The sequence below is a fragment of the Alosa pseudoharengus genome, unplaced genomic scaffold (genome assembly GCF_046254945.1).
Source record: "Alosa pseudoharengus isolate Yale_2024_CS ecotype anadromous, Long Island Sound unplaced genomic scaffold, YU_APseudo_1.1 YU_APseudo_1.1_scf_6, whole genome shotgun sequence".
Taxonomy (NCBI): domain Eukaryota; kingdom Metazoa; phylum Chordata; class Actinopteri; order Clupeiformes; family Clupeidae; genus Alosa; species Alosa pseudoharengus.
In genome coordinates, this window is record NW_027468848.1 from 24592940 (window position 1) to 24618842 (window position 25903).

General features: G+C 43.0%; 2 protein-coding genes across 3 annotated transcripts in view; both read right to left on the reverse strand.

The window, feature by feature from the left end:
• Nucleotides 1–1744: 1744 nt before the first annotated feature.
• On the reverse strand, nucleotides 1745–17489 carry slc39a14 (solute carrier family 39 member 14). Of its 2 annotated transcripts, none has more exons than XM_076271193.1 (10): nucleotides 17301–17489; nucleotides 13543–13671; nucleotides 12909–13208; nucleotides 11872–12049; nucleotides 7391–7560; nucleotides 6024–6146; nucleotides 4113–4298; nucleotides 3233–3470; nucleotides 2589–2773; nucleotides 1745–2135 (listed from the first exon to the last, which is right to left on the reverse strand). In XM_076271193.1, exons 3-10 carry the CDS (start codon nucleotides 13188–13190, stop codon nucleotides 1983–1985), a joined length of 1515 nt encoding a protein of 504 aa, XP_076127308.1. In that variant the 5' UTR covers nucleotides 13191–13208; nucleotides 13543–13671; nucleotides 17301–17489; the 3' UTR covers nucleotides 1745–1982. The 2 variants fall into 2 exon arrangements, with proteins under 2 accessions (XP_076127308.1, XP_076127309.1); XM_076271194.1 differs by lacking the exon at nucleotides 7391–7560 and adding an exon at nucleotides 9592–9761.
• Nucleotides 17490–18572: 1083 nt separating this feature from the next.
• Nucleotides 18573–25903, reverse strand: part of piwil2 (piwi-like RNA-mediated gene silencing 2) — a 29449-nt gene continuing 22118 nt past the window's right edge. The window contains exons 21-22 of the mRNA XM_076271340.1: nucleotides 18940–19047; nucleotides 18573–18729 (exon numbers count right to left, since the gene is read on the reverse strand). Of these exons, the coding sequence (XP_076127455.1) occupies nucleotides 18573–18729; nucleotides 18940–19047 (265 nt within the window). The remainder of the gene's footprint in view (nucleotides 18730–18939; nucleotides 19048–25903) is intronic.

Consider the following 25903-nt stretch of genomic DNA (forward strand, 5'->3'; position numbering starts at 1 on the left):
ACACAATTGAAAGGCACAGCACTCCATTTTAGTGTTTGTGTCTGAGCCTCTACGAGACATACCAGTCACTAACTACACTGCATATTTTGTAAATAGGTCCAGGCCATCAACATATTCCAATTTCCATTACTTTGGCAGATGGGACTAAGGGTGCCACTGTCAGACTAGCTTAGGAACCATTACAGCAATCCATTTAAGCATTTTAAAAGCAGTAGTTTGATCATTTTTCACAATTAGCCAGGGTGAGCATTGTCTTAATCTAAATAACATAATGGATCAACAACATCAAAAAACAAGTGTTTTGAGAATGGCTTACTAAAAAGTAAAGTAAAAGTTATAGGGTTAACCATAAATGTGAAAAGACAATCTACTCTACCACACAAACACAGCCTGTGATTTTCCAAATACAGTACAAAAAATAAGTGTGAATATTCTGACTGGAATATAACATTTTCTTCAATTGAGTTTATGCATCAATTTCATTTACAGTAAATATAACTATAGGATATTAGTTCAGAGAGGAGTCTATGGGTGTATCTGATATAATGCTACAGTTAGTCTGTTACGTCTTTCTGATACCCACATTATCTTTCTGGATAATGAACGAGAAGGCAGTTTCAGGAAAGAAAAAAAACTACACAGCTAATGCATGGAGCTAAAAATGTTCCAGGGAATGGCTTTCTGTCCCTCTTTAAAACGGTTCAACATTGAAGCTCGAACTTATGAGATGGAAAAAGCCTTACTGAGGAAATACCATGGGTAACAATATACACTCATACAAACATGGTGAAAAACCGCCTTTTTCCACAACAGACCATACACCTAGGGAATTTGACCACAAAGGACTCTAAATGAGAAATAAATTATATATTTTTTTAAAAACTGTTTGGTAATGTTGACAGCAGCACTTAAAACTCATTGACAGTTTCCTTTTCAAATGAGTAGAAACCTGACCAAGACTTGATCAGGGGCACGCATGGCTGAAGTTAACAGAAGTCCTACCACCAACAACCTACATGATAGGTTTGGGTAGACACAGAGGTAAAGAATGGCAAAAATAAAGACAAAAGAAAAAAACACACATACAGGCTCATATTTGGTCTCCATGCCTTGTATAGAATGTATAACCAGGGGTGTCTACTTTTTTAGGAAAAAAAAAAATAATTCACTATTTGCACACGCAAATACCTTCAGGGGAGTGGAATTACACTGTACAGAGAATGATGTTAAAATATCCAAATGGTGCCAAAACCATGATTGGCAGTTTCTACAAGCCATGGAGACTTAACCCTGCAAGATAACCATTCTGGTCCATTGTCTCACACACAGTCAAGGCTACATTTACTCCATGACCAACTAGGCTCCCATAGAGGTTTCTTTCCCTCTGCATTTCATTGAAAAGGAAGAGGAGAGAAAGGAAAAGAAGAAATTGCACAAGTAATATTACCTTGAATCAAGGATTACTGCCTTAACAACAGCGTCTGCTCCATTGGGAAGAATCACAGTCACAGAGCTCCAACTAGGTGGGAATTGAAGCTAGGACACACATCCTCACTGCTATTACACCAAAACTACAATGTGATGGCGGTATATACTTTTTTTTTGCATCAAAATGACGGAGGAGGCCAGACGTGTCTCCTCAGGCGGCGGAAGGCAGGTTCAGTGAGGGCAAACGATGAGATGAAAAGCAATAGGGTAGGGTAGTCTGCATCAGAGAGGTTGTACTTATGTCAGTTAAGTACTTATATGCATATTCTTTAGCGTTTGAAGTCGGGTCCCTTCAGACATTGCCATGAACAGTTCCAAAAAAAAAAGGAGGGAGGAGGGGAGGTTCTGGCAAAAAAGGGGCCTGAGATGGAGAGGGTCTTCCAAGGACTTCCTCTGAGCCCTTTGGAACAGGTCTTAGGTCAATAGAGGGGTGGGGGGCATGTAAGTGCCCCATGACCCTGGTCCATGTAGGGAGGGGGCGAGGTGCAGTGGGGCTACCCTAGCTGGATCTGGCCCGAGTACATGGTTAGGAGCAGCATGATGGCGAAGCCTGTGAGCAGCCCGGCGTTCTGGATGGCGAAGGTGACGAATGGACCGCTGCCTCCCGCCTCCTCCTCTTCACGACTTACCTCGTTCATCTCGGGGAACTAGTGGAAGAGAGAAAGAAAGAAAGAAAGAGAAAAAGAAAGAGAGAGAGAGAGTGCATGGCATGACTTGAGTAAGTACTCAATTGTAAAGCAGTTTGTATTATGCCTACAAAAATGCAATATTTAAAAGGTACCACACTTAAAAGGTACCTCACATAGGACATACTAAGAGGGTTTCATTTGATGCCCAATACAGGATATAACCAGTAGGACTATTAATGTCTTTAGCTTTCAAACACATCAAACAAAGAAATAAAATCCCAATCGAATTCTCTGATCACAGATGGCCATATTTGTTTAAATTTTGTTTTGTCTGTTTACAGCATACTGCACTTAAAACTTTTAAAACCCTTTAAAAGCTTATCTGACTAATGGTCTCTATAGAGTTTGAGCTTGTACTTAGGTCTTTGGCCCCCCCTGACCTCAGGTCAGCTTGTTTAACTGTAAGCTCACCATGTCGGCTAAGGCGATGTAGAGGAACATGCCACCAGCCAGCGCAAAGATCCAGTTGGGCGAGAAGCGACTGCCGGCCAGAATGCCAAAGCCCATGCCCAGGTAGCAGCAGCAGGCCGACAGGAAGTTGAAGAAGAGTGCCTGCTGGATGCTCATGCCCGCATTGAGGAGAATCACAAAGTCACCTACACACAGCATGGGCAACAACAGGGACGCATCAATATCACACATCATGCAAACTCAGTTGATCTTCGGAGGAACTACCTTCAAAGAAAGGTTGCTAGTCAATGTAAAGGAATTTGAGAAGCCTTATTGTTTTCCCTTAACCATTACAGGCTACTGTGTTGGGAGTCACAACTTACAAAAGAAGGAAACAGGACTTCCTGGAAAAGGTACCACTCACATGCAGGTTACTTTGGAGGACATTTCTTATTCTAAAAGACCTTCATGATTTAGTATGAATCTGTAGCTAATTAGAGATTTAAAATGGATTATACTTTGTGGTTTACAGCAAGGCTGTGAAACAGCATCTTACACTGAAACACTCTTTGCACGCATGTGCACAGGCACACACAGGCACACAGGCACACACACACACACACACACACACACACACACACACACGCGGTGAAGTCCCATCTTACCGAGCTCATGGGGAAACTCCTCGCACAGGATGGCCACCGAGGTGCTGACGCCCTGGAAGACAGAGGCGGTGAAGGAGGCACCGATGGCCAGGCCGTCGATGAAGTTGTGCAGGCCATCGCTGAGCGTTATCATCCAGGCCAGCGTGCCAATGTCCGAGTAGGCCGTGCCCTTCAGCCAGTAGCAGCCGCCGCGCCCATGACTGCCACTGCCACCCCCACCTCCAGCACTCTGGGTGTCCTACAGAGCAGAGGGCAGAGCTGGAGTTACAACCAGGTCAAGTTGGAGGTGACCTTTCTTATTGTTAGAGAGGTCTAACAACAGAGAGCTCTTAGTACAGTGTGTATGTATGTATATATATATATATTTTTTTTTCTTTCCATTTCACATTTCAATATCCCTTCAGTATGGCCTAGTCATACCTTACACCACCTTTAATTACATAACAACTACTGAAGAGGCCTTAACATAGCGGTTGTGGAGGTGCAATGCAGCAGATGCTATTGGGATAAATGAGAGAGGATCTCCCTAAGCCCCCCTCTTGTAAACCCAGCCCACCAATCCTCCCATGCAGTCTGGCCTGAGCCATCCACCCTGGACTCAGGACCTCAGCTTAAGTATGAACAGACTTCAGACCGTAAATGCGCCAACTCTAGTTAGTCAAGCTATAGTTAGTCTGACCAAATGCCCATTCTTTCTCTAGACGCAAAACCAAGCTACTACAATCCCAAAAAATAAAATAAATAAAAAACACTCTACTTATGGTTGAAACAGAGGAGCATGTCCCTGTTTAATTGGGGTCAAACGGAAATCAAGCCACACTCGTTAGCCTCGGACACGCTGGCACGGTGCCATGGTGCCATCTGCGGACTGGCGCCTCACCTGTAAAGTCTGGTGTGTGCTGAGCATCTTGTCGTCCTCGCCGACCCCTTTGAGCTCACCGTCCACCCGGGAGAGGGAGAGCCCCCCCGCCTCGCCGTTCTGCAGCTTCTCCGTCAGGCTGTCCTCCAGGTCCCCATTGGAGGTGTAGCGCTCCGCAGGGTAGTGGCTGTGGCCATGACCATGGCCCTGAGAGAGAGAGAGAGAGAGAGAGAGAGAGAGAGAGAGAGAGAGAGAGAGAGAGAGAGAGAGAGAGAGAGAGAGAGAGAGAGAGAGAGAGAGAGAGAGAGAGAGAGAGAGAGAGAGAGAGAGAGAGAGAGAGAGAGAGAGAGAGAGAGAGTGCACAGGTCATTAAGACTGTAGTGTTAGAATACAGATTTCAGTCCAAAGCCTGTGTTTGACCTCTATAGTCAGATAAGAACTAAAACGTACGGTTAAAAAAAGGAATTAGGGGATATGTTCAGGGAGAAACGGCAGACAGCAAAAAGATCAGTCCAGAAAACTACGTGGACAGAATCCAACGGAGCCCCTAAGAGGACATGAGCAAAATAAAATCTAAAGTTTAGTTTCATGTGCGCATGTGAAACTTTCATGTGCGCACGCAAAACTTTCATGTGCGCACATGAAACATGAAAGTTTTGCGTGAGCACATGAACGTTTCGCGTGAGCACATGAACGTTTCGCGTGAGCACATGAAACTAAACTTTAGATTTTTTTTTGCTCATGTCCCCTTAGGGGCTCCGTAGAATCCAGTATCATTCTTACTTCTTTTATTTCAATTTCAAAAATACACACACACACAACACACACGGTGTCTCTGTAGTTTCTGTAGCAAACAAACTTATGCATGCCCTTTAACTCATTGAATGCCAAGCTGTTTTCGGAAGCTTTGTCCTAGAGTGCCGGCAATCTAGACCATTGTTGATGATTTTTGTACAGCCACAGCATATTCTGTGTTATAGCTATGAACACATACAATGGCTCGTTTAAAAGGTGAGACTTTAAGCTCTCAATGGGTGCAAACCGTGTATTTCTACACGCCTCTGTTCCTGAAAAATCCCAAGCTAAACAGTGGCTAGTTTTCATCAAAATCGCTGTTTTTTTCCTAGAAATGGAGATAAAACTTCTTTCATGAAATATGAAGTGTTGCCTGTAAACTTTCCGGGAAGTGATCAGCGAGACCTGGCGAGACTGCCACCTAGTGATAGACCCACGAAAATGGCCTGGTTTTTAGCTGACGTGCAAGCGTCACTGAATCGACCCAAAGCGGCAACCGAGTTATGATAAAATGTCCAGATAAAATGTCCAGATTGTGCGTTTTCATGAGTTTTCAATCGTCATATATTTCATTTCCATTCATCACAGAGTTCCCAAAATCACATATAAGGTGTGTTAGAGTGTCTAGTTTTGTAATTTAAAAAAAAGCTAAAAACGTAATATTACGTTTTTGGCACTCAACGCATGGGAAGGAAAAACTTAATATTACGTTTTTGGCACTCTATGAGTTAACCTGGTTAAACTGCCACGTACACCAAACCACACACATCGGCCAGTTAAGACTGCAAACAATTCACCCTTAGGGCAAACAAACAATACTACGTATGACACACAAAGCCAAGCCCACAGGCACACGTACATGTGCTTCTGCAGTGTACAACAGACATGTAGCTTGTAGGCGGTTACTTTGTTCCCGGGGGTGCCGCCTGGGTAAACAGGTCGAACTGGCCCTGCCTAGCCCACATCTGAAAACGTGAAGTCTTTACGCTCACATTTTCCTCCCAGCACCATAAATGACACCATGTAGCGTGCAACTGAAACAGATCTGACATCCTCTGAATACCAGGGCAGGTGTCCAATGGAATACGCTCATGCCTACAGTAGTGTGGCTAATAAAGATCATGTATGATAACTCACTCCACTCTTTGGCTTCAGTATCATTTTGAGAATCTTCTCAGCAAAGAAGAAGAGGTAGAAGCCTCCGAACACCACAGCAGATTTGGAGACGTAATAATCCACCAGAGGGTCAAAACCAAAGGCCTGCAAATAAAACAGAACATCAGTCAAAAGTCATCAAATTTTTACCTGTCATATATTGTCTAGAATAAATTAAGATGTATTGAATATATTAACATGTAACTATCAATCTTATCAAGTTACAAAATACAGTCAATCTCTAACATATACAAATCTAAATATTTTATAGTAACTCCAAACACTTGATAAATGGTGGATTTAAAGTTCTATGTACAAGCAAGTTAAATGATCAATTTGTGCAAGAGGGATTCTGTGCCATTTTACTGGATATCTATTAAAGCTGCAGTTGGCAAGATTTTTTTTATCATATTAAGTAAGTATAAGTATATATACTCTTTTGATCCCGTGAGGGAAATTTGGTCTCTGCATTTATCCCAATCCGTGAATTAGTGAAACACACACAGCACACAGCTGCCTGCATCAACAGCGGCGTTCGGGGAGCAGTGAGAGGTTAGGTGCCTTGCTCAAGGGCACTTCAGCCGTGCCTACTGGTCGGGGTTCGAACCGGCAACCCTCCGGTTACAGGTCCGAAGTGCTAACCAGTAGGCCACGGCTGCCCTCAAATTCACTGAAACCGACACTATGCTCCAACAGAACAACATAAATCCGCCGGTTTTAGAAAAAAAAACTTGCACTTCTACCTCAACCTAGAGCCTGTTATTTGTTTTGCAAAAATCCACAGCTCCCGGTTCTTCTAGTCCAACCAGAGCAGGGCTGTGTGAGATCTGACTGTCAATCAGTCTGGTGCAGTCTGCTGCGCACTGACAAGCACAAACTCGATGAGAGGGTGCTCAGTGGTAGTGTAAACATTCAAAAATCCCCTCAATCTGTCAGACTTGCCAACTGCAGCTTTAAATATGCATAGAAAATTGACTGATATACAAGTGAAGTATATTTAATTACATATAAAATGCAGAGAGAATTGATTAATCATATATCAGTAATAACTGATAGGTCCCATGTTAAAAAACAAAGAACCTGTGCCTCAGAGCTTCCCCAGTCCCCAGCTGCTATAGTCCTCCAATATTCCCAGATCTGTATAAATCGCCAGACTTTGATTTTGACTGATTAAATGCACCGATTGAAAAAAAAATTAATAGATTGAAAAGAATCTTGAGAGAGAATTTCAACTTTGAGAAAATTTTGGATGCAGCTCATTTTATTATCTCTTTGGCTGGGCCTTTCAGGAGAGTCGCTGAGGCTTGAGACGTGGTTTAACGTGGCCCACACCCCTCGTCCCCCGCTACCTCTGGGATGAGTTGGAACAGGGCGTTGGAGTAGAGCGTGCCAATGGCCAAGGCTATGAAGTAGAGGAGCAGGCGCTTGTAAAAGGTTTTCCTCATGAAGGGAACCACGCTGGCCCCGACCAGTGAGCACAGGGAGATGACTGTCACACACAGGAAGCCATAACCCCACACTGGAGCCAACACCCACGCCATACACAATAGGGAGAAAGAGAAAGAGAGGAAAAGAAGGGAAAAAAGAAAATGTATTTAGGATATTTAGGAATAAAGATCCAATGAAAAAGACATACAAAGTTGTAAATCTTTCAGAAGGAAAAAAATGAACCCAGAGAACATGTGTTTGATTTAAAAAAAAAAAAAAATGTTATAAAGGTTTAGATTATCATAGAATATCGTTCATTCACATTCCACCTTATATCTTGGATGGTGAAGGAGGATTACAGTAGAGGTAGCACAAACCCTTGATTGAACCAAACCAAAAGCAAAAGAAAGAGAGGAAATAAGATTCCTGTTCAAAGCCATCACATGGTAATCACAGAGAAAAAAAAAAAGGTGAAAAATTAAAAAAATCTATTTGGTATGTGATGCTACATTTCTATTGAACCATGAGAAGGAAAAGTAACATACTTGTACAACCCATTGATGACAACCAGATGCTGATGCTTTTTACCACTAATGTGCCTTCAGAACAGAACAGAACAGAACACAACAGAACATGATACCAGGTCTGCATGGTTATCATGTCATCCCATTTTTGCTTTCACCATGCAAGGCAGCAGCTGGATTGGCAACAAGGACTACAAGCCCTACAGTGGGCACAGCACACAGGTATATGTTCTAATGTTTAGCAACATTCATCTGCCAAAGTGATAGTGACTATTATGGCCAAAGAAGCTGCTCTGTGTATACTGTGGCGTAATGGCAAGAGTTGCCCTGCATGAACACGCACCCAACAATACTGACCTATTCAACAACAGAAAAAAAGGTTCTCGGGTGATTAGGCATGCCCGACTGAGCATGGCTTCCTGATAGGTCACTGATACCAATCTTCTCACTCACGCCCTCTCAACCCTACTCTACACACTCGGCCGCTCGACCACAGGAGCGAGATCACAGGGCTGAACCCAGTAAGCTGATCCCTTCAGATATACAGACACCAATGATTCTGTGTGTGTGCCACCTCACTTCCTCCCGGAACACCCTAGAGAGCCACCACACAGCAGCCAGCGAACACAGGAAACAGGAAAGCCTCCACAGCCTAGCCTGTAATTAGCAAGTAAACAATAAACAAACCCTGTGTGCCATAAAAAAAAACATGTCTTTTGTCATTGGCCGTTTGGCAAAGCAGCCTTTGAAGGACTGGGCTGAGTACACTGGGCTCATGGGGGATGAGCAGGGCTTTAAGGGGAGAGGACGGACGATGGGGGACGAGCAGGGCCTAGCCTGAATTCACTGGAGCGAGAACAAGAGAGAGAGAGAGAGGACCTGGCGGGACAAACTGCAACACAGCTGTCCCATTTATCAAGGTGGAGGAGGAGTTGGACACAATCGATGGCCCGTTTACCCAGGAGGAATACAGAGGAGCTGTTAATCACACATGCAGATGAAGACATCACTGGCAGATTCCAGAGAATCAGACAGCGGCACGTCAATCCCTGAAGAGGAAAAAAGGGGAAGGTGAAGAGAAGGACCTGAGGACAGAGCAGGAGGGAGGGTGGGATAACAAAAACAATAGGTTTCCCACAGCTTCGCTGCTTGGACCCCTAATTATGGCCTTGAGCTTATTTTGGTGTATGTGGGAAAAAGAGTGTGAGAGAGAGAACAAGAGAGAGAATGAGATAGATAGATAGAGAGAGAGAGAGAGAGAGAGAGAGAGAGAAAGGAGAGAGAGAGAGAGAGAGAGAGAGAGAGAGAGAGAGAGAGAGAGAGAGAGAGAGAGAGAGAGAGAGAGAGAGAGAGAGAGAGAGAGAGAGAGAGAGAGAGAGAGACACACATGTGAACATGAGATGAAAGAGTGAGAGAATTTGTTGGTGCGCTTTCCTTTCTGTGGGGAAGTGAAAGAATCAGAGTGAGAGATAGCTGAAGTGAAACCGAGATTTTGAGCACATTGGACTGATTGTGGTGCAAAGACAACGAGAGCCAGGAGATCTGGCCTTGCAGTCGGTGGCTCTGGAGCGAGGGCGAGATCGAGGTGTATACTGCACCTCTGGTATGAGCTGCATGATGGCGGTGGAGTAGAGGGTCCCGATGGAGAGGGCGATGAAGAACGTCAGCACCTTGTGCATGAAGCGCGTCTTCATCAGGGGCACCACAAACACAGCGGACAAAGAAAAGGCACTGACCACCGTCACGGCGAGCAAAGAGAAGCCCCAAACTGACACACAGAGCAAAAATGAGCTTGTTAACAGCCAGTAGCCATCAGCGCTTAACAAAGATAAAAGCAGTATGCAACACTCCTTCAGCTGTTACACCGTCTTCTCTTCACATGTCACACTCAATTCAGCAACGCTAGGGAGCAAAACACACACAAACAGACAAAAGACAAAAGCCTCTGCAAAAATTCAAACTCGCCACACCCTGTGGAAATGACTTTCTCAGGCTGTGTGTGTAAGTCGGGAAGAAGGAACTGTTATGTCAGGTGTCCGTCAACGTGACCTGTGAGCAGATGTAATGACAAACTGAAAACCTGACGGCGCTGGTTAATAGAGCTGCACTTCTCCTAGAAAGACACTGCAAGTCGGCACACGTTCACCTCTTCCCTCTAGGACAAGGTTCCTCCCGCTTACGGTCTCATTAACATGATCCTTTTACATATTACATATTACATCCACTGTACCTAGAGAAACAGAAGGTCACACATGGAAGTGCACTGACTCCCAGTACACCATCCAATCCACCAAATCCTAAGGAGAAGAAGGAGAACACAGGGCGCAGAAGTCCCCATGCTTTAAATATTAATGAAGATCAACATGACATTGAGTGAATGTAAAAGACAAACCTGTAAAAGAGAAGGGGGGAAAGTACATGAGAAGTTCTGCACACGTCTGTTGATACCTAGAAACTAGAGAAAAGTTTGAAGGTCTAAAGAGGGAAGACAAAGCTGTGAAGAGATTCAATAACATCTTTCTGGCTAAGAAAAAAAAAAAAAAAAAAGCAACCACACAGGGATTGGGTTTCAGGAACACAGAGGGCAGAGGGACCGGACACGACACCCTGTTTTACTCAACCGCACCGGCACTGCGACGGCTACCACTACAGCAGCAGCACTCGCTCGCTCTGGGGTGACATTGCGACAACTCTCCTGCCTTCTTCACTGAGCCTTGGCAGAGAGAGAGAGAGAGAGAGAGAGAGAGAGAGAGAGAGGAGAGAGAGAGAGAGAGAGAGAGAGAGAGAGAGAGAGAGAGAGAGAGAGAGAGAGAGAGAGAGAGAGAGAGAGAGAGAGAGAGAGAGAGAGAGAGAGAGAGAGAGAGAGAGAGCTGCGTGCAGGGGAGCTGGTGGTGAGGTGCCAACGGCGAGTGTGGCGCTCTCATTAGGGCTTAATGAAAATAAAAAAAATAAAAAAGAATAGAGCGAGAGACACACAATCAGCATTTGGCTGAGAGAAGCACAGCCAAAAAAAACAAACCATTTTCCAAGGAGCAATTAGCGAGGTCACCTACAAGGATAAAAGTCTTTAACATGGAGAAGACTGAGGTTTAGCATATTCATGTATGCAGGTCCAAGCAACAGGACAAAGTGAAGCACCCACAGACTGAGTAAGAACTTGCACTTTGAAAAATGATATCCAGCTGCCTCCAGTTCTACATGGGGCACTCCACGCAGTGCATCTGCTTCCTACATTTAGCATGGTTTATCTAAATACCACAGGAGTCAAACTGTCCATTCACAAAAAAAGAGAAACACAAAGACATGTCTCAATGTTACACTAAAAACCTCTAAACAGATGCAGTGCATTACTTTGATCATTTTATTACAACTTTACTGTTAGTATGCTTTAACCATGAATTTTAACCAAGGACATCTAAGGACAGGTTGGAGTTTGGTCAGGTTTTAAAAGAACTGAATGCACAATGCACTACCATAGAGAAGCATGGGAGGAGAGTTAATATTTACAACATTTCCATAAAAGAGTCAACCTCTGGATAAATGAATTACCCTGATCCCAAAATCTGCCTCCCCCAACCCCTCCAACTACACTGTCCTCACTGATCTCAACATGACCTGTAAGCCAGCGTTTAGACAGTCATTCAATTCTCTCCCACTCAGCCAGAGAGTGCTCTGTACCCAGATAAGAAATGAGACAGAGGGCAGCTGTAGTGCAAGCTGCCCGCCCCGTGGTCATTTCCCGATCTCTCCCACTCACTCCCCGTCACTCTTCACCATCCTATCTAAACAAAGGCAAAAAGCCCGAACAGTAACAGATGAACAGAATGAAATAGATAAATGAAGAGACGGTCTGCATGGTGATGCTCCGTGCTGTTTACCTTCGGCGTCGGTAGGCCGGAGGCTGGGCTCGGCGTCCGGCTGCTGGTCCTGGCCGGCGGTGCAGGTGCGCAGCTCCAGCTCCTGCAGCATGGTGGGGCATATCTCCTGCAGGCCCCGTCCGTCCAGACGAGACTGCTCACTCATGCTGTGTACCGCAAGCGTGTTCGCAGACAAACACTGTCAGACAGACAGACAGAGATACAGATGGACAGAGAGATGGATAAACAGAGAGACAAAGAGAGAGAGAGAGAGGGTTTTAAAAGGAGAACAAAACAAAACATTTTAGTCGGCACTATTCAGTAGATGACATAATGGATTCCAGATATGCCTTTTAAATTGCCATTAAATGTCTCGACAATACCAACTTAAAGAGAAATCAATTTTGAGGGCTATAGTGATACACAGGAGCTGCTCTATGATTTGGAACAATCTGGCGAGTCTACATACAATAAGGCTTATCACAGTCCAGATAATAAAGTAATTTGCCAACGATAAGGAGTCAATGTCGATAAGGTGTGTGGATTTATGACAGAATGTGAAGCCACAACAGAATCAGAATCAATGGAGCATCATCCAAAACCCACAGCGTGCAAATGTAGACCACAAAGACTTATCAGAACCAATGGCAAACAACTGTGGCCCTGAGTCAACACCACATCCTTTCCTGTCCCACTCAAGAAACAGGATGCACACACCTAGGCTTCTGATTTCTCTTCATTTCTATGAGCTGCTACCTCTTCAGTCACTAATTATCAGACAGCTTTTCATTTACTTAGTTTTTATCTCTGACTTTTGTCAAAAGTTGGGCTCATACAACATTCTAGTAGTGTTGCAAATTCTCACACGTGGCAAGATCAACAAAAATAGAACGCTTCAACAATAGCACATCCTGGCGAGCCAAGAACTCAGCATCAATTGAAATCATTCAACCCAAAGCATTCACAGCTTCATCTGCTCTGTAGGCTTCAGGTGAGCCCCAGCTGTAATGTGTGTATGTATGTGTGTGTGTGTGTGTGTTGTGAGAGACGTGACTCACTCTGGAGGAGTTGGCTCGAGCAGGCTGTGCCTCGGACGAGGTGTTCTCCCCATGTCCCAAACTCAGCCGGGCCAGCAGCGTGCGCAGCTGGGGCACGGAGATGGTTTCGTTGTCTCCGTAGCGCGTCAGCAGGTCCTGTAGGGCCGAGAGTTGGCCGCTGGCGCCGCCATCGCCATCGCCTGCCACGGGCTTGCCGCCGGTTGCGAGCAGCACAAACAAAAGGGCCAGCAGAGCCCGGGTCATTGTCAGCTGGGAGCCGCCATCTCCAGGCCTCTGGACCATGACGCCCAACAGCACTGCCTGAGTGGGGAGGGGGAGGAGAAGAGAGGAAGAGGGGGATGCGGGGGGGGTCAAACAGGAACACTGTCAAAGTTAGTCTGCAATTATTCATCAATTACCCTCCTCACTCACTCAAACAAAGCGTTCGCTGACACAGACGTGATATTCAGGAGTTCACCACACAGAGAGGCACACACACACACAAACAAACCCTCTTTCACACAAGCAGAGTGGGGGAAGAAAAAGTAGAGTTAAAGGAAAATTACCAGAGTGCATTTACGCATAAGATGAAGGAGGGGTGTTGGAAAAATAAACTAAAAGACTCAAGGATCCCATTCATTCAGGAGGCACTCACCCCAACCAACTTAGGCTGGCCTGTAGCGGAACTCCTCAGGTGGGCTTAAGAGCCGTTGGAGAGGAAGGCAGGATGGGGAACTTGAACACAAAAGAGGGTTGAACAGCAAACACTTCAGAGCCTGGTCATCTGTGGAGAAAAAGAGAGGCACACGTATAGCTGTGAAATGAACACATAAAACAACAAAGCCATCCATCAATCCTAACACTGCATTGCATTAGATGCTTTTTGTATGTGATTATTTGACTGTCTTAAATATATGGAAGCCATCACTGTTTAAGTTGTCAGGGCAGGTTAGTAGACTTACAGCATTGGCTCAAAACCAGGCTCTCCTATGACACCTAGCTTCAGGCTAAAGGTAAACTGAACCCTGTGGATATTTTTCATGAGGCATCTTCCATTATATATGTGTGCGTCTGTACGAATAACTACCCACTGTGGGATTATATATAAACTAAGTAAATGCAAACTCTAGCCTTTTTTGTTTATGAATACCAGGCTAGGATCACAGCCTCTAATAATGATAAACGCAGGGTCAGTCCAAGGCTGTGTACGTGCATGGACTCTTACTGTGCATGGCTATATCTGGTCAATGATAAGACTGGGCCAGAATGGCAGCCCTATCCTGTCAAGTCCAGGGAGCGACGGCTTCTCTGTGTGATGACCCCAATAAACAAACCATGCAGCATGCAGTTGTGGCATTGCAAATTTGCCTGACCTCAGTTATGCGATTCAGAGAAACCTCAGTAATGTGTTACACTGTGTATTTAAAACATAAGCTACACAACAAAATACAAAACAGGTTTTACTCTACGTTTGCAGACAAGAGTGGGATATTTGTGTGTCGGTGACTGATTGTACATTTTACACAATATGATATGATTTGGTTTAATCTAGAATCTGGTTTAACTAGCTTGATAATGGGAGACCATTTTAACAGACGCACTATGGAATGTGGCGGGTGTTGTGCAATTAAAAAGAAAACGAGTGCAAACATCAGAGAAGAGCTTCCAGCTCCTCCTCACAATCACATAACAAACCCACAGACATGTGGCATAGCCAGCCCCTACTCACTCCTATCTCTGCAAAACACTAAAGAGTCCATCTCATCTTATCGCTTACACTCTCTCTCTCACACTCACACACACACACACACAGAGAGAGAGAGCGAGAGAGAGAGAGAAAACAAGAGCCAGTGATTGCATCATGATGCCATCAATAGCGCCATCACTTGTATAATCTCTCCTCCTGACAAGGAAAACGCAGGAGAGAAAAAGACTCTTAGGAAGTTTCCCTCGTAATCATCACTTTTTATTGCTGATCAAGCAGATTCAAGAACTGAGTGAAAGTAGTAACAAAAACAAGTTCAGTCTCTCCTTAACTTGTCAGCCCTACAACAAGGTTTAACATTGAGCAAACCTACAACCCCAAAACAGAAAAAGTTGGGACATTGTGTAAAATGCAAATAAAAACAGAATGTGATAATATACAAGTCCGTAAACCAATATTTATCAGCAAAAAGGACATAGACAATATACAATAGACAAATTACATTGTTTCATCATTTGTGCACACAGGTTTACACAGAGTGATAAATACCCCTACATCTTTACTTCTAAGAGACCCGGCCTCTCTGGGATGCTCTTTTTTCATACCAATACAATCGTGTTGCTGGGGCAGCCGTGGCCTACTGGTTAGCACTTCGGACCTGTAACCGAAGGGTTGCTGGTTCGAACCCCGACCAGTAGGCACGGCTGAAGTGCCCTTGAGCAAGGCACCTAACCCCTCACTGCTCCCCGAGCGCCGCTGTTGATGCAGGCAGCTCACTGCGCCGGGATTAGTGTGTGCTTCACCTCACTGTGTGTACACTGTGTGTTTTTCACTAATTCACGGATTGGGATAAATGCAGAGACCAAATTTCCCTCACGGGATCAAAAGAGTATATATACTTATATACTTATACTGCCAGTTACCTTAATTAGTTGTGAAATATTCCTCCTTTTGTTTTATTTATCATTACACAACTTTTCCAGCATTTTGTTAGCCCCGCCCCATCTTTTTTTGAAACATGTTGCTGGTATCAAATTCGAAATTAACATATATTTTTCCATGAAATAGTCAAATTTGTCAGTTTCAACATTTGATATGTTGTCTGTGTCCTTTTTGCAACTAAATATGAGTTTAAGAAAGTTGCAGATTATTACAATCTGTTTGTATTCACATTTTACACAACGTCCCAACTTTTTCTGTTTTGAGGTTGTACATTGACTGTGACAGACTACAAAGGTTTACAAGAAGCCCTTGTGGGGGGTGAAAACCATTCAGTGAAGAGACTTCATTTTGATAAGGCCGAACACTTCCAAGACAGGCAGAGTGGTAAGGCTGGCACTAAGTGATGGGGTCATAATTTGCTGACAACAAAGATGCAGTTGCCAACAGGAAGCACGCTTGCTCTCCTAACTATCTGCTGGCACGATCAGCACAATAAGGACGAAACCTATATCCAGGTGCTGGAAAGTAACAACGCAGCAATTCTCACCCTGCTTCAAATAACCTTCAAAGTGTTCCACAGTTTTCATTGTGGGATAAAGGTGGAGGGAGAGCTAAACTTTGTGGCAAGGCTGCTGTGAGAGAATGCAAAGGTACCGGAAAGGACATGCGCAATATTTCAGAGGGGAAAAACTCCAGTAGTCTTCAGGGGGTCGTAACATACGCTTAAAGCAGGGAGATAGAAAGGCAGCATTTCATTGTAGAGTCTGTGGTGTTGCACAAAAGTTACCGATGTGAGACTCAGTTTCAAACCCTATGCAACATTTACTTACCTGTGTTGAGCAACTCTCCAAGCCCTTTCATCAAACGAATTAATACTAATCAAACTAATAAGTTACAATGTAACTACAGCACATAAGACAACATTTCAGATGCGTCAGCATATCGTCCAATTCTACATGCCATTCTAATTCTGACACTTTGTGTCCTACGTGTTGTTATGTAGCAATAGCATTACATGGTAAAGGGTCGTGATTATTACTGTAGATATTCGAGACTTGGCTACTAAGAGAAGGAATAAAAACACTCGGCAAATCGTTTTAGCCATAGTTGAGGGTGTAGAGTTCTATCACCTCCCCATGTTTCATACCATGGACAAGAGTCCAGATAAACATACGACACAAACGATGGATACTTGACAAGGGATTGTTATGGCCAAGATCCTTGATTACAAACCACCGCTTCAACACTGAGGTTTGCCCTTTTTATGAGGCTTGATAGCAGACTCCCACACAGCCAACGTCACAGCATCCATCCAGCATGCAAGTGATACTGTTAGCACAGGATGATTCTTCGATAGATAGCTGATGTAATTTCATGTTGTTGTGCACATTCAAACAATTGTTTTCGACATATTAACGTTAGTGACCATCACTTCAATGTAAGTCACCTGCTGCTAATCCCCCAACAATATTGCAATGCTAACGTGAGTTGGCTAATTCAAAGTTATTAAGACCCTAGGCATTTTAAGCTAGCTAGTGCTAACCTAACCATAACGTTATCTTGAAAAACGGCATCACATTAGTTTCAGACTGCCAACCCACTGCTGTTTGCACATAATGTGCAAGGACCTTGGTCAGACACATCGTTAAGCTATCTATGCCACATCAGACACCGGCTACCACCTGAGTGGCGTTGTTAGCTATGTAGCTAGCATCTACGCAAATCTTGTCTGCAACCCTGACTAGCCAGCTACGTTCTGTACTTACCCACTGTACACGTCTCGTAGACTCAGATTTAGTTGGAAGCTGAATGAGTAAAAACAGAGAGCAGTGAACGCGTTCTTTCTATCAATGCGCCACGTCTATAGCTATATACCCAAAAGAACTGAGCAGACAGCTCATTGAGCAGTCCTTCAAATGAGACCAATTTTGTTGCTCCGTGATCCATCCATTCAGAAGCTACAGACGCGTAACGTGTACCGCTCCGCCCCCTTTCAGACGGACCCACAACAGTGAATGGCAATTATAAGAAATGCGGCCAGATTAGGTGAATTTGTTCTAACCTTCTCCCTTCACAGGGTATTTTAAATATTTCAACCAAATTTGAGGGTCTATGTTAAAATGGAAATAATGATCAATGATTTTCCTTTCTACAAAAGATAGGTCTGCGCTTCCGGACAGGCTCCCTTATCCAGAAGTGTAGGAATATACTTCAACTCAAAACAGGGTAAGAGCTCAGTGACCTTAAAATATTAAAACCTTCATTTTTGTTCTCATCTCACTGGTATTGGGGATAATAACAGGAACCAGAAGAATATGGTGGCCTTTCCCCCGCAACCACAAGATTTGGGTTCCTTTTCGGAAATCCCTACTTGTACATTCAGACAATTCACCTCCTCAAGTAAGGGCCAGGACAGGCATATACAAACCCACCCTGTGGATGCATTTTGATATTTAAATGATCAAGTATGATTAATAGATAGATATATGCTTCTAAAGAACTGAATAAAACTTGACCAGAAACACACATTACTACCACAAACTATGACATTATTGGTATGACCTGGTATTTTAACCTCCCTCCTCCAAAGCCTAAAATGCCCATACGCTTGGTCCTCCTCCAGAGCTTCCTCATTGTGTTGCTGCCATCTAGTGGCACAACCTCAATTTATGCAACTTGTCAGTAAAGGAAAAATACAAAGACAGAATTTCCACACATTTTTTATTTAGACCTGAACAGCCAACTTAACAGATAAACCCACACACAACTAGTAAACTAAACTAAAAACTAAGGGTCTTAAGAGGTCAGTAAACAAACATTACTGCTTATGATTGAACTTAAACCTGACTTTCTCGCATACTTTGGTTATGACCATCATTAGTTCTGGACACATGGCCTAATTAGTTATGTTCAAGCTTTTTTCCCCCCCATAATTTTTTTTAAAACACGTCACCTGCCGTGCTCACATCATTTTACGTTAACTGACAACGACCGAACCACACTTCAATTAGCTTCATAATTGGTACATACGCAAGTGCTCACAGGAAGAAGAGCTTATCAGCCAGGTTAATGGCAGGCTCAGAGTGGAGGGACTGACCAGTGAGAAATGCCAGTTTGTGGGCATACTTGCATGGTGCCGGCACCCGAATGGTGCCAGGCCAATTCCAGTACAAATGGCACATCTTGAAGGTCAGCCTGTGAAGAAGCCCAATAATAAACAATAACCAAATAATAATTAATAACAATCAAACATTCAATCAATAAAAAGTAATATAATGGTACTAAGTAATGTAATGGTCTAATTTAATTATTCAATGATCCTTGTGATACGCAGTACATTCTTTTGTAAGAAAAACAACACAAGTTATCCAGCTTCTCCATCTGTACATTCAGGGAATTGAATACCTTTGCAAGTGGTCTGGAGTGAGGTTGGCTGTGTTGTACAGTGAGATGTAGTGGGTAGGAAGACCACAACCTTGGCGAATGCTGTGAGCCATCAGATAGAAATCCATCCTAGAAACAATTAAAGAAAATTAACAACCATTTTTCAGCAGGAATACATTATGTATCATAACAGAATATAGGTCAACACAATAGCAATGCGCAATGGGGGCGCAAGAGGTTATAAGCAATAGGGGAGAGGCAAAATATTAATACAACAATATATCGTACAACTTATGTTTGCCATACCTTATTGATACACTGGAGGCAAGTGTATTATGTTTACTGAAATAATGTTTTACAATTCATAGTCTAATGGATTTATCAGCCAATTTTTTATTTTATTTTAAGAGGCACTTACCTAAAACGTTATGCAGTTTTTACACTGTTTCAATTCAGTGGGGAAAGCTTTTTGCCAGCTTCTTAATTGTGATATTGTGATGTATTGTAAATCAATCTTTTGCAATATATTTAGTATTGTAGAATCGCTGTATCAGGATGTTATTGTGGGCAAAGTATTGTAACAGCATTGATTTGTGAGCTACTCTGGCTGCATTTACACTGGCAGACCTTGATGAACAGTTCTGATTTTTTTTACTGTAATGTGGTTTTGTAAAGTTTTTTGAACATGTAACATCCATGTTGTTAGAACTAGGCCTACTGCCAGCATCAAGCAATCTGGGCTGCAGATCATTTGTCTTTTTGTCTATCCTCCCTTCCTTCCTTCCTGTCCCCTTGTAATTCATTTTGTGAAGGAAACAAGTAAGGAATGATAGGAGGATGGAGGAATGAAGTTGAGACAGATATGAGAAATGAGACGTCCTGCTCACTCATGCATCATTTTTAAGAGACGTCAATTACTGATGATGCGCGCATCACCTCTTAGGCTAGAAAACAGACACACAAATTACAGGGAATATGAACTTATACCAAAGGCTAAAAATATTATATGAACATGGACTCTTCCCACTTGCCACACAGCGCTGAAATCAGCTTCCAATAGATATTAGATTTCCCCCAACACTAAAGTAACTAAAAACTGAACTCTTTCATTCTGCATTTATTGATTAGTTTTTAGGTTTACCTCCTATTCATTCAGTCTTATTTCCCCCTTGATCTATTTTATTATTTTTTTGTATTAATTACTATTATTTTTACTGTTAATCTTTTCTTTTTCTTTTTGTTTCTTTTAAGCACATTGAGTGAAATTTTTTTTGATAATGTGCTATATAAATAAACTTGAACTTATTGACTCTGATAATGAGGTAATGTTTGATAGTTCGAGACATGAATGAATACTCTTTATACAATGCGTGAACAAAACAGGCATGAACTTTTTTTTTTTTTTTTAAATTGCATGGTAGTTTATGATAATTCCAGCATATAAAGATATTTTCTTTGACCATCTACTAATTTATTGTCGCTTATAAATCCCTACGAACTTGTTGGAAACCGAAAGTTGATAGACTAGACGTGGAGGGAACTTTTCACCTTGGACCAATGATCGCACAATTCCGACTGGAAACGCTTAAGTATAGGATGTTCTTGTGTTTCCTCTATCGGCCCTTTCGCCTCTCCAGGGATTAAAGTTAAAAAAAATCCTGAGCCTGAACTTTTTTTTATGTGGGTGTGGTGGGTCATCCTGTGGCAGCCCCAAACCATAGGACTGCAGGACATATTTGAATTCTAGCATAAGTGCTGAGGCATTGGCTATATTCATTTTCCTGCTCGCCAGGTGTTGCATTTTTACTGAATTCTCATCTTCATCCAAAAAACGAACGAGGACATTGAGGATTGTCCATGTTCGTTTTGGTGGCTTCATCGACATTTAAGGAAAACATGCAGTTTTTTAGCTTTTTCGAAATACGTCTTTTAAACTCTGGTGTTATGCCGTGTGTGTTCAAATAGCTGGCATGCTAATTAGATATTGACAGTTTAGTCCAGGGGTGTCCAAACTTTTTGACTCAAGGGCCACATTGGGTTTTGAAAATTGGCCGACGGGACACACAACAAAAAATAATGTGTGTATAATGTGTGTATATATATTTTTTAAGTATATATACACATATTATATCATTTAAATGACAAAGTAATTTTGTTGTAGAAAATTAATTTCTTAAGAAATACTGTTCATTTGATGTTGTTTAATTCATTTATAAATGGTGCACTGTCACTTTAAGACTCTTTTGCCAGCTCCAGTCAATAGCCTATGGCTAGTGCTGTGCCTATGGCTCGTGCCCTCTCACAGTTTATAAGTGGTCAGTAGTGGGAACTACTGTTGCCATCGCGATTTCCTTTTAAAAGTTTCTTATTTAAAAAGTAGATATCAATTATCAACAATGACAAGCCAGCTGGAACCTGCCGCGCTCTCTCCCTCTCGTGCATGCACGCTCAAATGCATTCCCAATTAAATGGAGTAGCATAACTAGTTAGATCTGCTGCAAAGGAGATACTATGTATCTCGATGTAACAAGCTGTTTTGACATTGACATCGCTCTCTAAGAAGAGTGTAAAGCAGTTTGCAGTAGCCTAAAGTTACTCACAACATCGTCTATCGCTGAAAAAAAAATAGCGAGCGGCCTAAGATAACCTAATTAAATGTTCGGCGGGCCGGATTAAAGTGCGTGGCGGGGCGGATCTCTGATAAACTAATAAATGCTCAGCAGGTCAGATTAAAGTGTGTGGCGGGCCGCAGTTGGCACGCGGGCCATAGTTTGGACACCTCTGGTTTAGTCAAAGCAATTTTGTCTTCAGCTGTTTTTTTTTGCATAAATTCACCAGGGGTTGGGCGAGCTTGAAAGACAGCGATGAATGCGCACAGGCATATTTTCAAATCACACACATGGTCAGTTATTGATGAAAACATCGATAGCGACTCGATTGAAGCCTATTTTCCCCAGACCCGCCCCATTCTACTTCTGATTGGCTAATGTTAGTTTGAGAGCGGGAGAGTTGTGCTCCTTTCATATCATTGGCAGACGAACGCATACACTCGAAAGCGATGGGGATGATATCGAAAGTCTTTTTTAAAATATAAGATTTTTTTTTTCCGCAGCCAAATGCTAAACGCCGGAAATCCGGCACGGTGCCGGAATACTTTAATCCCTGCCTCTCTCCTCGTTCTCACCTCTTCTGGTTGCAATTAAATAAATGAGATGTCCTTGATGACGTAGAACTTTGAACGATTTCTGGGGCACGAGCTGGAGGACTGAGGAGAGAGGCCGTATGCAAATAGAGCTTTGGAATGCAGCCATGGTGTTTCACCTTGTAGAGGCCTTAATACAGCCCTCAGAAGTGCTTAGCAGAAAATGTGCGCAAGTCAATGGCAGAATGTCCGTAAGGGTTGCTCACACAAGAAGCTCCCATACTTTGGAGTATCTCCTTCCAAAGTGCGTAACTGATTTCATGCCGCAAATTTGACCGCGAACAGTAAATTACTGTAAGGGGGGTGTTAAATGACAAACTTAAGTTAAGAGCAGAATCCGCGTAGGGTGAAAAGCACCTAGTTACACACCTTTTTTTTACTTTCGCACATGGGAGAATTTGCCCCTCAAGGAGCAAGGCAGGGTGCTTGCTGCCTTTTCCCAAATAAAAATTCCAGACATTTCTCCGACTTTCCAAATAGATTATTACAAGCCCTCCACTTTTGTAGTTTTGTAAAGTGTGCATTGTTTTTGTTGGGATGTTGACTTTTCCATGTACGTCTTAGTATGACTAAAAAAAATCAGACTTCATAATTCCATACACCTCCAGACTTGTGATAGCAGCCTGCAAGGCAGTCATCTCAGTCAACAGTGAATGGTGAAGCGGGGCTGGAAATGTAGAAAGTGGCTTCTTGGAACTTGCTTGAAACTTATGTTTGTGAGTCATCATGTGCACCAGTGGTGTTTATTGAGGAGGCATTAGCAATGTAGCTACCAAGACTACAGTCACTAGGCAACAGTGCTTAGGGCTGCAAAATCCCCCAACAAGGTTTAAAAAAACATTTTTGTCAACTGCAATGCATATTTCAGTGAGTTTCTTTACAATGTTAATCTAGGAAATCCCACTCCAATCCAAACTCCCTAGTTAATTCTTACTCATTCATTAGCATCCATAACAGACAGAACAGCTAATGGACGTCTGAAGTTTGTATAAATATTTTATATATATATATATAATATATATATATATATATATAATATATATATATATATATATATATATATATATATATATATATATATATATATATATATCTCAAGTGGCTTATAAGTGTTACACACCTTACAACATGAACTACTTGGCCAATATGGCCATTAAAAAAAAACCTGCTCATTTGAAAGATCACTACCATTTGTCAAAGATCCATACATAGTCCATGAGCCACAGGGGGTCGTCACTACCACTTGGGGGGGCAAATTTTCACTATATTTTTCTGAAAGCTACATATCTCTGGAGTATAAAATGGTATGATAGCAAGTTGGATCTTGTAGCTTTGTGGCTGTACAGGCCTTCAAAGTTGACCTCTGATTTGAAAAAAAAAAGGAAATTCCGCCTATTGGCTTTTTTTGTTAAAACACTCATAAGAGCCCAGAAAATAATCCAAATCTTATTATTACTGATGCATATGTGGTGTTTGATGTTGCCATACATATTTTGACTCATTATGTGATTTTGCTCTTCATTTTGGTTGATAAAATTCAAGGTTTATGTGCACAAAAAGCTAATTTGAGTTTTCAGAGCAACATGTTATGGCAATACCTGAATGCAGACCTTATTGATCATTACTATTCTACCTTCCTTACTTTCAATTGTGAGTTGAAATTAATGTTAAATGATGACATACAGGTCTGCAGTACAAATGTTTTTTAAATTGTAGCTGAAACGAGTACAAAGGATCTTTAATCTATTCATTGAATTCATCGTCAGAACAGGAGCACAGAGGATGCCATCTCTATGGCACTTCACTCTGCCCTGTCCCACCTTGACAATAGCAACACCTAAGTAAGAATGCTGTTCATTGACTTCAGCTCAGCGTTCAACACTATCATCCCCTCCAAACTGATCACCAAACTCAGTGAACTGGGCATCAATACCTCCCTCTGTAACTGGATTCTGGACTACTTGTATTGCATTCATTGTGTCTACACTTGAGATAAATAAGTTTGGTTTTTCTGTTATCACATACACATATATTGGTAGATGTTTTTTCTTTACCTTGACATGTTTCGACGTATACTTCCATCTTCATCAGAAGGTCACACGGTGGAGTAGTGTGACGTGTTTTTATCAGCTGATGTTGTTACGGAGGTGTGATCCACCTGTCAGTTTTTTGACAGGTGGACCACACCTCCTGCTGTCAGTCAGCCGCCCCCCAGAATGGCACTCCAGGTATGGGAGAGCATATATGCTCCCTCATCTCTGTTCATCGTCTTTGGGCTCCGCTTTCCTATTTCAATCGCCTTCTTTTTCCAGCGGTGGTATCGGTTGTTCTCCTGCTTAATGACTCTGGCATGCAGGAGGTGTGGTCCACCTGTCAAAAAACTGACAGGTGGATCACACCTCCGTAACAACATCAGCTGATAAAAACGCGTCACACTACTCCACCGTGTGACCTTCTGATGAAGACGGAAGTATACGTCGAAACATGTCAAGGTAAAGAAAAAACATCTACCAATATATCTGTATGTGATAAAAGAAAAACCAAACTTATGGATTCTGGACTTCCTAACCAGGTTAGATAATCGCACCTCCTCAACCATCGAATACCAGTGTACCACAGGGATGTGTGCTGAGCCCTCTTCTCTACTCCCTCTTCACCTACGACTGCACACCTGTAAATGGCTCTAACACCATTGTCAAGTTTGCAGATGACACTACGGTGATTGGGCTCATCAGCAAAAACGATGACACGGCCTACAGGGAGGAGGTCCAGCACCTAACATCGTGGTGCACTGATAACAACCTGGCTCTCAACACCAAGAAGACCAAAGAGCTCATTGTGGACTTCAGGAAGTCTAAAGCTAGCACACACACACCCATTCTCATCAACAGGACTGAGGTGGAGCATGTCACCAGCTTCAAGTTTCTGGGTGTCCACATCTCTGAGGACCTCTCTTGGACCCTCAACACTTCTACCCTGATCAAAAAGGCTCACCAGCGTCTGTTCTTTCTGAGGTCCATCTGTCTCCTCAGATCCTGGTGAACGTCTACCGCTGCAACATCGAGAGCATCCTCACCAACTGTGTCACAGTTTGGTATGGCAACTGCTCTGCCCACGACCGGAAAGCACTGCAGAGGGTGGTGAAAACTGCCCAACAGATCATCGGTTCCTCACTCCCCTCCATCGAGGCCATCCAGGGCAAGCGATGCTTGCGTATGGCGCGCATCATCAAAGACTGTTCTCACCCCAACCACAGACTGTTCACCCCACTCCCCTCCGGGAGGCGTTACAGGTCTCTCCGCATCCGAACCAGCAGGTTCAGAGAAAGCTTCTTTCCTGTGGCAGTCACCCTACTAAACTCTAGCTCTGCATCCCGGTGACATCCAACAAACTAAAGCCCCCATCACCCCCTGCCCCGCCCCCGCCTGATGCCTCCTTGCCTGTGCCTGTTGAGGTGTCCACGACCATGGCAACCTTGACAGGGACAACAAGGAGGCGGACATCCCCTAGCCACCCCCCACAACTGCACTACCCTATCCCACCCATCTATCCCATCCCTCTATTTATTTACAAATGTACATACTGTAATTACACTTATACTGTACATAGCCATATTCTACTGCTTTTCATCCTGCACATACACTTATTATTAATACTATTGTAATGTTACTGTTTCTGCACTACAATGGTACTGTTACTACACTGCACATAGCTGTACATACTGTACATATCTGTTTATATGGATTATACTAAATATCCATATTTATTCAGTTTTTCTGTAAT